At 34.3% G+C, this 14,057-nt stretch overlaps 3 protein-coding genes across 3 annotated transcripts in view; 2 read left to right on the top strand and 1 right to left on the bottom strand.

Annotated features, from left to right (window-relative positions):
- Positions 1-42: 42 nt before the first annotated feature.
- On the top strand, positions 43-1,556 carry LOC106101841. The gene is made up of 2 exons (XM_013281182.1): positions 43-141; positions 278-1,556. Exon 2 carries the CDS (start codon positions 295-297, stop codon positions 1,489-1,491), a length of 1,197 nt encoding a protein of 398 aa, XP_013136636.1. The 5' UTR covers positions 43-141; positions 278-294; the 3' UTR covers positions 1,492-1,556.
- A 130-nt stretch (positions 1,557-1,686) lies between these two features.
- Positions 1,687-5,320, bottom strand: LOC106101842. The gene is made up of 8 exons (XM_013281183.1): positions 5,225-5,320; positions 4,830-4,938; positions 4,132-4,210; positions 3,715-3,827; positions 3,216-3,349; positions 2,064-2,549; positions 1,909-1,983; positions 1,687-1,782 (listed from the first exon to the last, which is right to left on the bottom strand). Exons 1-8 carry the CDS (start codon positions 5,233-5,235, stop codon positions 1,743-1,745), a joined length of 1,047 nt encoding a protein of 348 aa, XP_013136637.1. The 5' UTR covers positions 5,236-5,320; the 3' UTR covers positions 1,687-1,742.
- Positions 5,321-6,186: 866 nt separating this feature from the next.
- Positions 6,187-14,057, top strand: part of LOC106101879 (PTB domain-containing adapter protein ced-6) — a 47,459-nt gene continuing 39,588 nt past the window's right edge. Inside the window, exons 1-2 of the mRNA XM_013281232.1 lie at positions 6,187-6,333; positions 6,450-6,571. The gene's annotated coding sequence lies outside the window, so the exon portion shown is untranslated. The remainder of the gene's footprint in view (positions 6,334-6,449; positions 6,572-14,057) is intronic.

The following is a 14,057-nucleotide window of genomic DNA, read 5'->3' as shown; positions in this document are numbered from 1 at the left end:
ATGACAATTTTATCACGTCAATTTCACTGGTGAAGAGTTATTTTCGATATAAATATTATTATTCAGTTTATTGTTATTTGGTTAAAAACACTTATTATTATATATTTACTCAAAATCGAAAGAAACATGATAAGTTCCATTGTAAGTTTAGAAGTATTAATGTATAGAAAGAGACAATCCAAAACACGAATTAATATAACCTAAATTGATCGTGAATATTAGAAATAACCTTAAAAATACTTTCAAATACTGTTGTTGAAGTCAATACTTTTTTCAGATCTTCTGTGATTTCATATGATATCCAATAACTACTACAACAAAGTGTACATACAGATAACAACATATAAACAATATTCTAAGTTAAAAGAAGATATGAATCATGAAAAGGAAATCATTAAAAGGTTCTCCCAACCTGATGATAATACGAAATTTATCTGTTCAATTTGCCTTAACACCAAATCTAAATGTGATGATTACGGGAAACCAGAATGCAATAAACGAAAAACGAAATCTTGTCCAATCTGTCAGAAAGGTGTGCATTACCGTTGGGAAGGTTTGGCTGAAAAACTTAAACCAGAAAAATGCGAAAAAGAGAAAGCTATAAGAATGAGCGATCACACATCAAGTACCAAAACGGTTCAGACATCACAGACTGACGTCACACAAGGATTAAATCTACTAAACGAAGTACTCACTGTATTCCAGAGCAAGAAACAAATTTGCGTAGAAAAAGAGAAATATAATAAAACAGTTATCGTCAAAGATGCCTGCGTAGAAACTGAAAGTTGGAGAATAAAAACAGATATGAAACCAAAATTAACAATTAGTAAAGTATATCATATATCTATAGCGGAAAGTAATGTAGCCGAAAACAATAAATTTACCATTGTTAATTGCTCGCAACCGCAAAGGGATAGGAATTCACAGTATTCGATAGATCTTATAAAACATAAATCTTCATCTATTCCTCAAATGAAATTAGAGGAACTGAAACATTCTTTAAAAGAGAAGACTAAATCGAAAGACGCGATCGAGGAAGTGAATAGAATGTTTGCGACGGTGAGAAAGAATGCATTACTGGAAAGCACTGACGACGGTAACAGACCTTTGATAAGAAGTGGACCTAGAGTTTTACCAGTTGTAAGAGTTAATAAAAAACATGGGCATGATATGACATGTGGTAGTAAACTTCGTTTCTCATATGACCGTCGGGAAGAGAAAAGAGTTGAAGAGAAACATTGTAAATGTTGTCAGACGAATAACTATCTATTATCGAGTGGTGATTCTTTGATAAAGCCGAGTTGTCATTGTCAACAAAGGACTTGCGAGAAGGTGTGTGGTAAGGGTGGTCACGTGTCACACTGTCATACTGGTTGCCGTCAGTACCACGATTTATGTGACCATTGCTGTCAAAGGTTTAAAGACAATAGGTGCCATCATCATGTCTGTTACGAAGATACAAATGACGGGGATAGTTGTGCTAGCTCTTGATTTATACACTGTTTATTTTTGATGTTTTAATATATCGTTGAAATATATCTCTATTACATATTTAACATTGTTTTTCATCTAGGTTGTAGACTGATGCAATTTGAACTTTTTTGTCTAAGTTAGTATACGTTATCTTTTTATATATGCGGTTTCATTATTGGCATAAAAGAAACATACAAAACAGTTACTATAAAATTTTATCAAAATATTTTTTATTGATCGATAGAAAAGTAAAATATGAATTCAAAAAATCAAAAATAAAAACTCTCCGTGGAGCATTTCTTCTCGCCTCTGAAAATAAACACATACAATTAGTTTTCATTTCTTTCAACATGAATTTTCATTATATTTTAGATTCTGTATAGATTCGTACTACGAGTACTTCCATAGTTTCAAAATAATTCAAAGTTCCTTTACCTCATGTCGTGTTTGCATTTATTTCGTTCTAATTTCTCGCTATGAGGACGTTCCCATTCACGAGGAGTTTCTTGACTGTATCAATGTTTAAAAATTAATAACTCTAATTATAGCTTAGACATCATTTAGCTTTAGTTATACTAAGTAATACTTACTCTCCTAATCCCAAACTAAACACGGGCCCACTTGTGTGTTCATTTTTAAGGATATTCTTTGTCAAAACTTTCTTAAGCGTGTTTGATGAATCTACAAATTTGCACATGCATTCGTTAAGACTCTGCATTTTGAGTAACAGCTTGTCCTTCTGATTGTCTTCTATTGGACTGTCTATCAGTCTTTCTAATTCCTTCTTGATCATTCTATAATTATTCTTTAGCTCTGGTATATCGGTCCATTTCAAATCAGTGTTGACAGCAGCATGCTTTAGTATTTTAATTTTCGGTGTTACCGTTTCTATGATAAATTCTCCCTCTTCTATTATATCGTCTGCTTGTTTATAATAACACTGTCTAGCGCCGTATTCGTCTATGTTAGAAGCATCATCACAAAGACCGTCTTTTGTTTTAGCCATGACAAGTTTTAATAGATTTTCTAAACCGATTTTATGATGATTGAGGAGATGTCTATCTAGAACTGTTATGCTGGAAGTGAAAAATCTTTATTTTATACTAGATTCGCCAATGGTCTGCGTGGGATTAAAAAAAAAACAAAAGTGAGTACATGTGTTCTTCCAGACTATCCTCTACATCTATATTAAATTTCATCGAAATCCGTTCAGCCGATTAGACTATAAACTCTATCAAAAATCCATCCATCCAAATAAACTTTCGTATTTATAATATACTAGCTTTCGCCCGCGACTCCGTCCGCGTGGAATTAGAAAAAAAACAAAAGTAAGTAGTCTATGTGATCTTCCATCCATCCATCCATCCATCCATCCATCTAAACTTTCGCATTTATAATATTAGTAAGAAGTATGATTGTGACTTTAAAATGTAAACTAAGTATTGGAAATGCAACGTCAACAACGATGATGCATTTTTCTATGGATATATACAATTAATTATAAAAAAACCTTAGTGCAGGTGTTAGATGCAATTATTCTAACATTCCTAAGCATATATGATTTTTAACTATTTTTATCTACACGTTGATAAAGAATGGATATAGTCCACTCTTTATAAAAATAGATAAAATAATGTACAGGTATTTCATAATGTAACAAAACTGAGAACAGAACAGTTCACACAGTCCACACGTTACTTATCCGAATGATCCGATGAAAACTGAGCGTGTATAGGCTTTACCGATCAGCGTCAAATGAGCACAAATGACAGGAATATTTTTCCGGTCGTCCATCATTCAATATAGTTCTTGTAGTACATTCTGATAGAGCATGATCCTTCAATATAGTAGACCGATGATTCCGTGGAGATGGGTCCTAAAATTACATTAACAATGAAACAAAACTACCTTAATTATATCGTGTTTGTGATTGACAAATAATTGGTAAGCCTGACAAGCGTTGAAGTTTCTTGTAATAGTTAGGTCATTGAGTTGGGGAGTCTTTTTTATATGAAAGGTGCAAACGAACGCTGAAAACACCGATCAACGACGCCCATAGACATCCGTAATACCAGAGGAACTACACATGCGTTGCCAGCCTTTAAGGAAATGGTAGGCTCCTTTCTTGAAGAACCCTAAGTCGTTATTATTATTGACATAGATTCTATACGGGGCATGTTACTATCAATATCACTTGAACTTGCTTGCAATCTTGTATAAAAATGTAAGTGAATGTCTAACTGTGACAACGCTCTCAGCGCCTTCTTCTTGATGAACGAAGAGCGTCTTACTGCGGCAGATGCGAGTGCGCAGCTTGTCAAATAATCGTGTCGCAGACGATGTGCGACTTGGACCTGCGTCACACATAAAGTACAGGTAACTTGTGTTAAGAAAATCAATACTGCGCTGGAGTAGCGCAACACTAGATCATTGGCACGTCCCTATGAAAGCTGTCAATGTCATTCAGACGTTTTAGAATAGCGCGCCATTCTGGCGGGAGTTAGGGGTTTGAATGTAGAAATTAATTACGTTGTTACAAATTTATTAATGTCTAACAGAAAAAAGTTAATATAATATTGATCTAAAAGAAAACTTACGTATAAAGAAATATTTGTAACTTACGAAGATTATTTCTTAATTTTGAGCAAAGTATTTTACCTTTTAATGGTTTCCTTTCGCTGCAAGGCGAAAAAGATCTTTCCTTTTTCTTCATTAAAGGCAATGAGCTTGTTTTATTCTTAAAAAAGAAGAAAACAAAGCAAATAAAAGTGTTGCTATTGTATTATTATTGTAACTCTGCTATGAACGTTAAAACGTTACGTAATAGTGGCCTCAGTTGATTCCATGCTAATCATAACTTCAGCATTAAAATTAAACTATTTCTAAATACTGGCTTATTCTTACTCTATTTATTTATTTTTACAGGAAGCTTATCTCGAAGCGACGATAACGCCCCATGAGTCTAAAACTAACAAAACTCAGTTCTCCAACTACTTTCTTAAACAGATGTCGGCCAAATTAAATACCATCCTGGCCTCGTCCGTAGACGGGTAAGCCAGGATATTCTTTAAGTGACCGACATTACAGCCATAAACTTTAAAATAATTAAAACTTGCTCGCTCGTTCCGAACACACTCCAATAAAACATGTTGAACATCGTTAACTTTATTATCTTTTTTGATTAGCTATTGAAATTTATTTTGCAATGTGTCCGGAGGGTAAGCTCATCGCCATCCTTGTGTATCAGGTTGATTTGAACTTTTGACTTCATCAAACCAAGGGCGTAAGAAAATTTGAGGTTAGATCGTGCTGTACCAAATCCTTCCAACTCTCGATATAGCGTCTAAAATTCTTACTTTCAATTTGTCTAATGTTGGATATTCTTCGGCCGCACAATTGTGATGCAGTTGTCTGTGCATCATCAACGCGCTTTCGAACTTCGCCGTGAAATCACATTGAGAACAACTGCAATACAAATTTATATTTTACTACCTTTCGCCCGAAACTCCGTCCGAGCTGAACTAAAAAAAACAAATGTAAGTAGCTTATGTGTTATTCCAGACTATCCTCTACATATATGCCAAATTTTTTCAAAATCCGTTCAGCTGCTTAGGCTACAAACTCTAACAAACATCCATCCAAACTTTCACATTTATAACATTAGTAAGTAAAGTATGAAGTGAGTTGTTATTGCTAGTCAACAGTCTCAAAAGTAACCGAATTAAAGAACAGAATGACAATATTTTCTTACCAATGACTCATAGTGTTAAATAAATTAAAAACTAAATGAAAAATAAATATGAAATACAAACTGACGGATCAAATAAAACTGATCGATTTGACACAACTTTGAAAGATAATAGACAAAGTGAATATACGCAGAAGGTTGCATACACCTTTGAAGGTATGTTTTTAAAAAATGATACACTAATGGGTGACAATGATCTGTATGAATGGATTGGTGATTGTTTTGGAAGACAGCTTTAGCTTTAAACACGTTAAGGATAAAGGAAAGTGCGTACCTTATCACTATTTAAGAAAACTTTTGACAAAGACAAGGTACCGTAGTTAATAGCTTGTCCATTTTTAAGTCAGTTGTCAATTTTCTATCCTTTCCCCATAGTCTAATTCTTTTTTCCATACTTAGAAATGGTCCAAAGAAAAAGAGGATAGGATTTCGGTTATGCGGACAACACACTGGTCTCTTAATTGGGAATATTAAACAACGATCCTAGTGATGTTCATCAAGAAGTAACAAGTACAGTATAGCAAAAATTAAACATTGTAACGCAGTTAAAGTGCTCGATGCCACTTCTAGGTAAGTTACATTGTTACGTCGATAAGTCGGTCGTTTCTTAACGACTTCCATGCCTCTTGTACATATAGAACAGATACATCAAAACGTGTGAAATCATCAGTAGGTACTTAGTTCTATAACACAATTGCATTCAATTATGTTTTTTTCTTCTTCGTCCTACGATAACTAAATCCTTTGTACGCGCACTATCGCGATCTTTTAATAACAAACTTCAATAAGTAACTGTAAAACATAAATTTAAGACAATATCGACGACTTTGTATGGTAATAAGGTATAGATTTGGACAGTTGGGATTTAAAATTATGTTTGTAATAGCACAAAGCCTCTTTTAAAGCCTGGTAACATCATGTTCGAGTCTCGCCTAGCGGCATTTCGCCCGCCGCCCGCCCCGCCCGCGTCCGCCAGTTGCAATCGGGGGGCCGGCGTGAGCGCATGTACGGTACACCGCAGTTCAACTTTTACACGTTAAAATAAAATCAGCACAAAAAGTTGTACCTGACAAACATATGACAGCCCCCATCGTCGTACAAGCGAATAAACTGTGAGTTTTGCAAGTTTTCTAATCAAATCACGTAGAATAACCGGTCGCAAAACTTCTGTAGGAAGTAGGTATAGTAACAGTTATATAAAATTGTAATACTGGGCTCTCTTTCGCAGGTACACCGAGTGAACGAGTTGCTCTTTTGTTTTGTGATATAAAAACCGAAGTTTGTTTTTTCGTAAAAAAAAGTGCCTCTTAGACGTTGGTTGTTTAGTGAAATCGAGTGTTGATCGTTCAGGTGAGTTATAAAAAGTTATTTTTCAATGCTTCTTATTTATACGCTTTCTCCAGACGTTTTTTTAGGGTTGAATGCATCGATGCAGACTAAATAATTATCCGTTTATTTGAAAGTATTTAACAATACTCGATATCTAAATGTTTTTATTTATGTTACTAATGTTGTTTTCTGTAAAACTATTTATTTATTTTACAGTTAAAGTTAAATTTATATTAACAAAGACCACATTGTATTGTTTACCCACATTGATTGACGTTTGTTTATGACGCGTTTTAACCTCGTTTCAGAACGAATGCAATTAATTTATAAATTAACGGAATTTCATTGCAGTTAAATTTTATTGTTACCCGGCCGACACAACCGGGAAATTTTATCGCGTCGATACTATGTTGGTATGAATGGATTTGAACTTGTATGCCGTGGGCCTAAACTGATGTTATTAGTATTATCTGATTTGTATTCTTCCCCTGAGTGATATAAGAACAGTCGGTTTTTGTTTTGTTTTTTGTTGTTAATAAATAGTATTTTTATTTAATTACTGATAGTACTTTTTACAGTTTAAAATAATATTATTATTGTTTGTTTTAGACATGGCTTGAATGTGTCTGTCTACTTAGAGAAAATAAACGGTCATTATTGTAACATTTATAATAATATCTCTGTATCTGACACTGACCTCTTTAAATGGACAGGCTATAAACTGTGGCCTATTTTATTTTCACCATTTTGACGCTACATGTTGCGGTTGGTCACGGCGAATAGTTTTCGTACTTTTAACAGTGATAGAAACACCTGTTATTAACATCAAAAGACGCGTTTAAGTTGGAACGAAGCAAAAGCTGTTTCCAAACAATATCCTATCTATTTATATATATCTATGGCATTTGAGTATTAAACTATGCAACTATGACGCAATCGCCTGGGACCGGCTTTGAGAATTGTTTTTGTTGATGCTTAACAATAAGTAGGCCTCGTTCCACCATATCTAACTTTGCCCAAGCGGCGTAAAGTTATTGCAAGATATTTAAGTTTTTAATTGTCATTGTCCTACCGTGTTATCGTCTGCAATCAAAAAGGAAAGGCATTGTACTCAACACTTCACAGGCCTTGAATTTACTGTAAAAATAATTAGCCGTTTCTCGCGACTTCGTTCCCGTGAAATAAAGAAAACATAACCTATGTTACTCACTAATAACGTGGCTTTTTAATGTTAAAGAATTTTTAAAATCGCCCCAGTAATTTTTGAGTTATTTCAATACATACAAAAGTACAAATCTATCCTCTTTGTAATATTAGTATAGAATAGCTTTCGCCCGCGACTCCGTCCGCGTGGAATAAAAAAAACAAAAGTTAATAGCGTATGTGTTTTTCCAGATTATCCTCTACGTCTCTTCCAAATTTCATCTAGATCTGTTTAGCCGTTTAGGCTACAAACTGTAACAAACATCCATCCATCTAAACTTTCGCATTTATAATATTAGTAAGATAACCGTATCTCGTTATTTTGCCTTTTGATAGTAGTATGTTAATTTAAAAGTAAAATAAATAATAACGAGTTCAAGATTTAGTCGTCAAACAGAATGTGAAAAAAAATTAGCTCATTGGATTTAAAAAGGGGTAACATTAATTGTATTAACAAACATTATTTGCGTTTATGAAAGCAAATTCCGTGTTTGCTGACGCTACAAAAAAACCGGTTAGATATATTTGTTATGATTACGGCATCGGTTTCGTGTGGCTTGCGATTTTTACGTAGCTTGTGTAATATGTAGGGATAACCTATACAAGTTTACTAATATAACCGTCAGTTTTCACTGTACAAAACAGTTAAACCCACTCAAATTGTTAGAATAATGACATTTATAAAAAAAAAGTACATGAAAAAACAGGCGTTTACGCATTTCTTTGAACCTTCATGTTTAAGATTACAAATACAAAGTTATTGGTCAACTTTGTTGAAATTCAACACAATATTGCATTGAAAAGGCATTCAATGAACGTTTCACTTGCGGGGCTAAACGTCAACTGGACTTAGGTAACTCTTTATGACCCTTTAGACTAAGACCTGGGGACGCGGGAAGCTTAGGGTTGCCATTAGCAAAAACAACTAAACGCTGGCAGCGAAGAACTATTCTACAGTGAAAAAAATGCAATTATAATGACTAATGATTATTAAATTAAGCTATTTATTTTGTTAATTTAAGAATTATCAATAATAAAAAAACAATCTAAATAGTTTTCGCCCGCGACTCCTGCGTGGTATTAAAAAAACAAAACCAAGTAGCCTATGTGTTCTTCCAAACTATCCTCTACATGTATGCCAAATTTTATTGAGATCCGTTCAGCAGTTTAGGATACAAACTCTAACAAACATCCATCCATCTAAACTTTCACATTTATAATATTAGTATGATTACCTTACAGATTTAATACAATCAAAATAATTAGTATTGTAATTTTGCTATAATATTTTGACAGGATAACCACTGAGACTATCTTGGTATTTTTTCTGTATTTTTACGCTTTGATGTATTTCCATGTTTTCTATATGTAAGTGTAAAAAACTTTCTATTCCATGTAATCAAAGTCTACCGCTATCGACGCAATGGCCTGTATAACTCAAATAGCCTTTAATTTCAATTACGCTTTCACTCGAATAACATTTTATTTAAATTTCACAGAGATAAATGACTTTTGTCTAGTAAAGATTTTTCTGGAAAAAAATCGTACAAGATTACTTAACAATTTTTTTTTCTAATTACGATAATAGTATTTAGTAAATAGAATTATAATTAAATTGAGATTTAGAGTAAAGGAATATCATAATGCCGTACAATCGGGGTCTTCCTACCTTGATTTTCCATCTCTTTTCACCATTTAATGACAGATATTGCCATCCCTGTCGCACAGTAGAATTCTATACCGTTAACCAACGCTAAGCCTTTGCAACAGCCTCGACAAGTTAAAACGTTCGCATGAAACATAGAATATTACAAATTTCGCGTTTCCTTTTTAACAAAGACTCTCATCATGACTTCCTACTCTCATCATTGTCATCCTCCCTATCCTACTCCAGTAGGGTCTGCGCAACAGGTTTTTGTCCTCCAAATAAATCTATCATACGTCATCTGTCACTCCCTTCTTGATCATGTCACCTTTCACGCAATCCATCCATCTCTTTCTACGGCTACCTCTACCGGTATACCCCCACACTCATGACTTGCTAACCTACTCGACTAAATAGCCGTTGGTACTCGACTAAATTACTAGCCTAGTGCGAACTAGGCATTTAAGGTTTTTGTGCGTTTTTTGATATGTAACTGGACTTTACTATATTAGTGTAATCATACTTTATACTAATATTACAAATTCGAAAGTTTAGATGGATGTTTGTCAAAATTTGTAGCCTTAACTAAGAATAGACACTCACTTTTATTATTTTTTTTTTAATTCCATGCGGACGGAGTCGCGGGTGAAAGCTAGTATTATAACAATGAGGCCACAATTGTTAAAATACACGCAAATAAGCAATGCTCCTATGTAATTGGTTAAGGTAAGGTTACCAGGTAGATTCAACAGTTCTCCGAGGGGCGCCTTAGGGCGTAGCGGTGGCAAGCAAAAGCGATCACGTGGCGCCCCCACAATGGCCAGGAGGGAACGGAAGGGTTTAGTGAGGTATGCCCCCCACTATGGGGGGAGAGGCCCACATAACTCTCGTGTCTGTCTCGAGGCACGGAATATGCGTAATGCATTCTCCTTCGAAAAAAAAAGGTGGATTCAACAGTAGTCTAAAAAAGAAATCAACCTCATAACAATACAAAGTCATACCTATAATAAAGCATCTCTTTTTGTAAGTACTCGCAATTAGTGACGACGTGCAGAATTATTAGAAAACAAGCGAAAGTTAAATACTAGAAAGTCAACTGTCAAGCCAATTCAGTAAACCGTTGCCCAATTACAGGGTGTTGTAGTTGATTCCCAGGTCACGTGCGTAGGAAAGTTTGTTGGACCTAATTTGGTTATCTCCACTACTAAGCCTCGTATGTTATTGAATATTATTATGTAATTCTAAACAAATTGTATATGAATTTCTTAATAATAACTGACGCCAACAGTATCGTTTATTGGTTACTAAAACACTTTCCCATTATGTGTATATTTATATCCTTTTAGTGCAGATTTAAACAGAAAAATTCTGATTCTTCAGCATCTTCTCCGCATAAGAATTAGTTCAGTTTAACAAAAGATGGCGCTACTAGTATAGACATCAAACTAATATTATAAATGCGAAAGTTTAGATGGATGGATGGATGTTTATTAGAGTTTGTAGCCTAAACGGCTGAACCGTTTTCAATGTAATTTGTTAAAAATGTAGAGGATAGGCTGGAAGAGCACATAGGCTACTCAGTTTTGATTTATTTAATTCCACGCGGACGGAGTCGCGGTCGAAAACTAAGTCTCGAATAAACGTATTATCTTATTTCCAAGCAAGTTTCTTGAGTATTAAGCATTTTGAAGCAGTAAAAATCCACTTTAAGTACCACGAGAACATTCTATAATTTTTTGCGATGTTAAGTTTTAATGACTTGAAATGTATTTACAAGTTTTAAATAGGTACAATTTAGCAAGTAATTAAATATATATTTTGCCTAATTTTATCATTAGCGTGTTATTGTTTAGAATATTATTGGAGCGATCTAATGTTTTGTTGAAAACAAAACGTTTTTTTTGTTTCTATTGTGTTAAATGTACCATAACTTATATTCTAACATATTAAGTAAAAGAATGTATGTTTATTTAATTGTCTACATATGTACATTTAGTAGAACTCACTTAACATTATTTTGTTACAAATTTCACCATCTTTCTCCTTATCCTACTCCCGTAGGGCGCAACAGGTTTTTGTCCTCCACATAACTCTATCATACGTCATCTCAGTCATCACTCCCCTCTTGATCATGTCACCTTTCACGCAATCCATCCATCTCTTTCTAGGTCTACCTCTACAGGTGTACCTCCACACTTATAACTAACGTTCTCCTTGTAACATGCGATTCATATGTATTAAATTTCTACAGATATTCCTGATAGACCCTAAAAAGAGATGAATTGCATGAAAGGTGTCATGATCAAGGGAGTGATGACTGAAATGACGGATGATAGAGTTATGTGGAGGACAAAAACCTCCTGCGCCGACCCTACAGGACTACTACCATAGGGTGATCATCACTACATCATCTCCACTACCTTATCCTTCTCCCGTAGGGTTGGCACAACTGTTTTTTTATCCGATGATAATGATCATTCGAGATAGACCTTAAGGTCTGTTAGATGTTCTATAACTATTATTGTAACATTGTTGTTGTTATAACTTGTTATTGTAATATTATCTCTTAACAGAACAGATGTTTGTGGTATATTTGCTGTGGGCGTTGTCAGTTTTGCTTCCGAGAACGGAGAATAGGGGAAAACATTCCTAAATGATTGATAACAAAAACTGGGCGTAAAGGAAACGATGTAAAAACCCATTAGTCATAGTTTGGTTTATGTACTTTTTGTTTTGCTGTTTTTGTTTTTAATTGCTGTGAATTTCTTATGAAGTTTCAAGTCTATTGATTCATGAGCGTTACTACAAGGGGTAGGGAAGCAACCCCTAGATCAGAATCTACGTAAAAAATAATTGTGAACAAAATCATTATACCTCCCCACTAAAGGGCCAGCACTATCCTAAGTTGTGGATGTCTAGGCCCTAGTCAACCATGGTAGTCCAGTGCGTTTCACACATGTCTTTGAATTTCATAATGTTCAACTTCACTGAAAGAACGTGGTTAAAAGTACACTTGAATTAATAATTTTAGTCCCTATCCTTTCCACCTTTTTCTTAAGAGGGAAGGATAGGAAGGAAAAGTGGATTTGACAGCGGAGCAGACGCATAGCAAGGAGAAATATCCTGGTTATGTGCCTCTCTTCTTCCGTCGACTATGGTTAGGCAATGCCAACATTTGCGGATGTCTATAGAATTGGTGGCTTCGTCATTTCGGCGGATTTAGTTGGCCGGTTGCTCGTTTGTCACCTTATAATGTTTAAAAAAAAACATGAAAATCGAAAAACAACATCGGTCCAGGCGTGTAGATTACAAATCAAGTCCTGTCTGAGCCAACTTAAGCAAAATACTATAGGTAAATTGTGAAGACTCTAAAACAAATGAAACGCGGTTATTTCAACTGTAGGTTTTCGGGGTATTTGTTTATGGAGCTTGCTATTTTAGATAATTAAGTTTCCTTTGTTCATAATTTTTATCCAAGTGTATTTACTGGCAATCGAGTGTGATGTTTTTTTTTTATCAGGATATATGTTTTTGAATTAAATGTTTATTATGTTCGTAGATTGTAAAACGATATACCGGGAATACCAAATGCAAAATAAAGGTATTTACCACAGATAATACAAACCGGAATTTGTCGAGTTTTGGAAAAACAAAATCGAATAAATACTGACGTATTGATATTCCATACTGAGGAAGTGTGGACGGCTTCATTCGAAAGTGAAAAATGATAATTTATCCCAATAAAAAGTAAAGTTGCAAAACCAACAAACGTTCATTATCCTAAGTCAGTAATAGGTAATACGATTAAAACTTATTTTTATTTTTACCTATCGTTTTCTTAGAAGTATTTTATAAAGCAGTGATTTTATAAAATCTCAAGATAAATAAATACCAAGACCGTTAACGGAGAATATCCTTGAGACACGAGACTTGCGATTAAAATCGTAAATTACGACATATCCTCTCAAATTGGAAGAGGCTTATGGCCGTGTGCTCTTTCTATATGCTCTGATGATCATTTAGATTTCAAATTAAAATATATATCAAAAAGTATCAGACTACAACTATCTTGTAACGCCAATGGAAAAATGACATCCCTTTTACTCTTTGACAGATAATAAAAAGCCCAATACAAACTCATTAGATACATCCATATCAAGTTAAAGAACACCATAAGCTAAAAGTATGTTATCTCAATAATATCTATACTTATTTTAAAAAACAAAAAAATGTAGTCAAATAATATGTAACAAAATTGAGTAAAACGGATTTTATTAAAAGAAATTGATTTAACTCATTATTCGTGTACAAATACGGGCGTTTATCACAGTTAAGTACAAAAATAGAGCAGTAAGGCATAAAGCTGTCCAATTATCAGTGACAGAACCGAGTCACATATTGTTATCTCTGGTCCGAGTAGCAGAGTCTCATCATTACATTTACATCAATAAAATAATCGGTCAGTTCGTCACTGTCAGTTGTCAGTACATCGTCGGACGTCGACTGCGATGGTCGTGTTTACCCTACGCTCACAATCGTGATACGGTACACGGAATTAGTTGCATAAATCACAATTACCGTCGTGCATAACGTTTGCGCTTGGACTTATAGTGTAGACGGCTGTGTCCTTATTTTTTTAAAAATGGCTGACGGTGATGT

The sequence above is a fragment of the Papilio polytes genome, unplaced genomic scaffold (assembly GCF_000836215.1).
Source record: "Papilio polytes unplaced genomic scaffold, Ppol_1.0 DF823935.1, whole genome shotgun sequence".
Taxonomy (NCBI): Eukaryota; Metazoa; Arthropoda; class Insecta; order Lepidoptera; family Papilionidae; genus Papilio; species Papilio polytes.
Note: the sequence above shows the minus strand (reverse complement) of the source record. Positions and strands in the feature narration are given on the sequence as shown.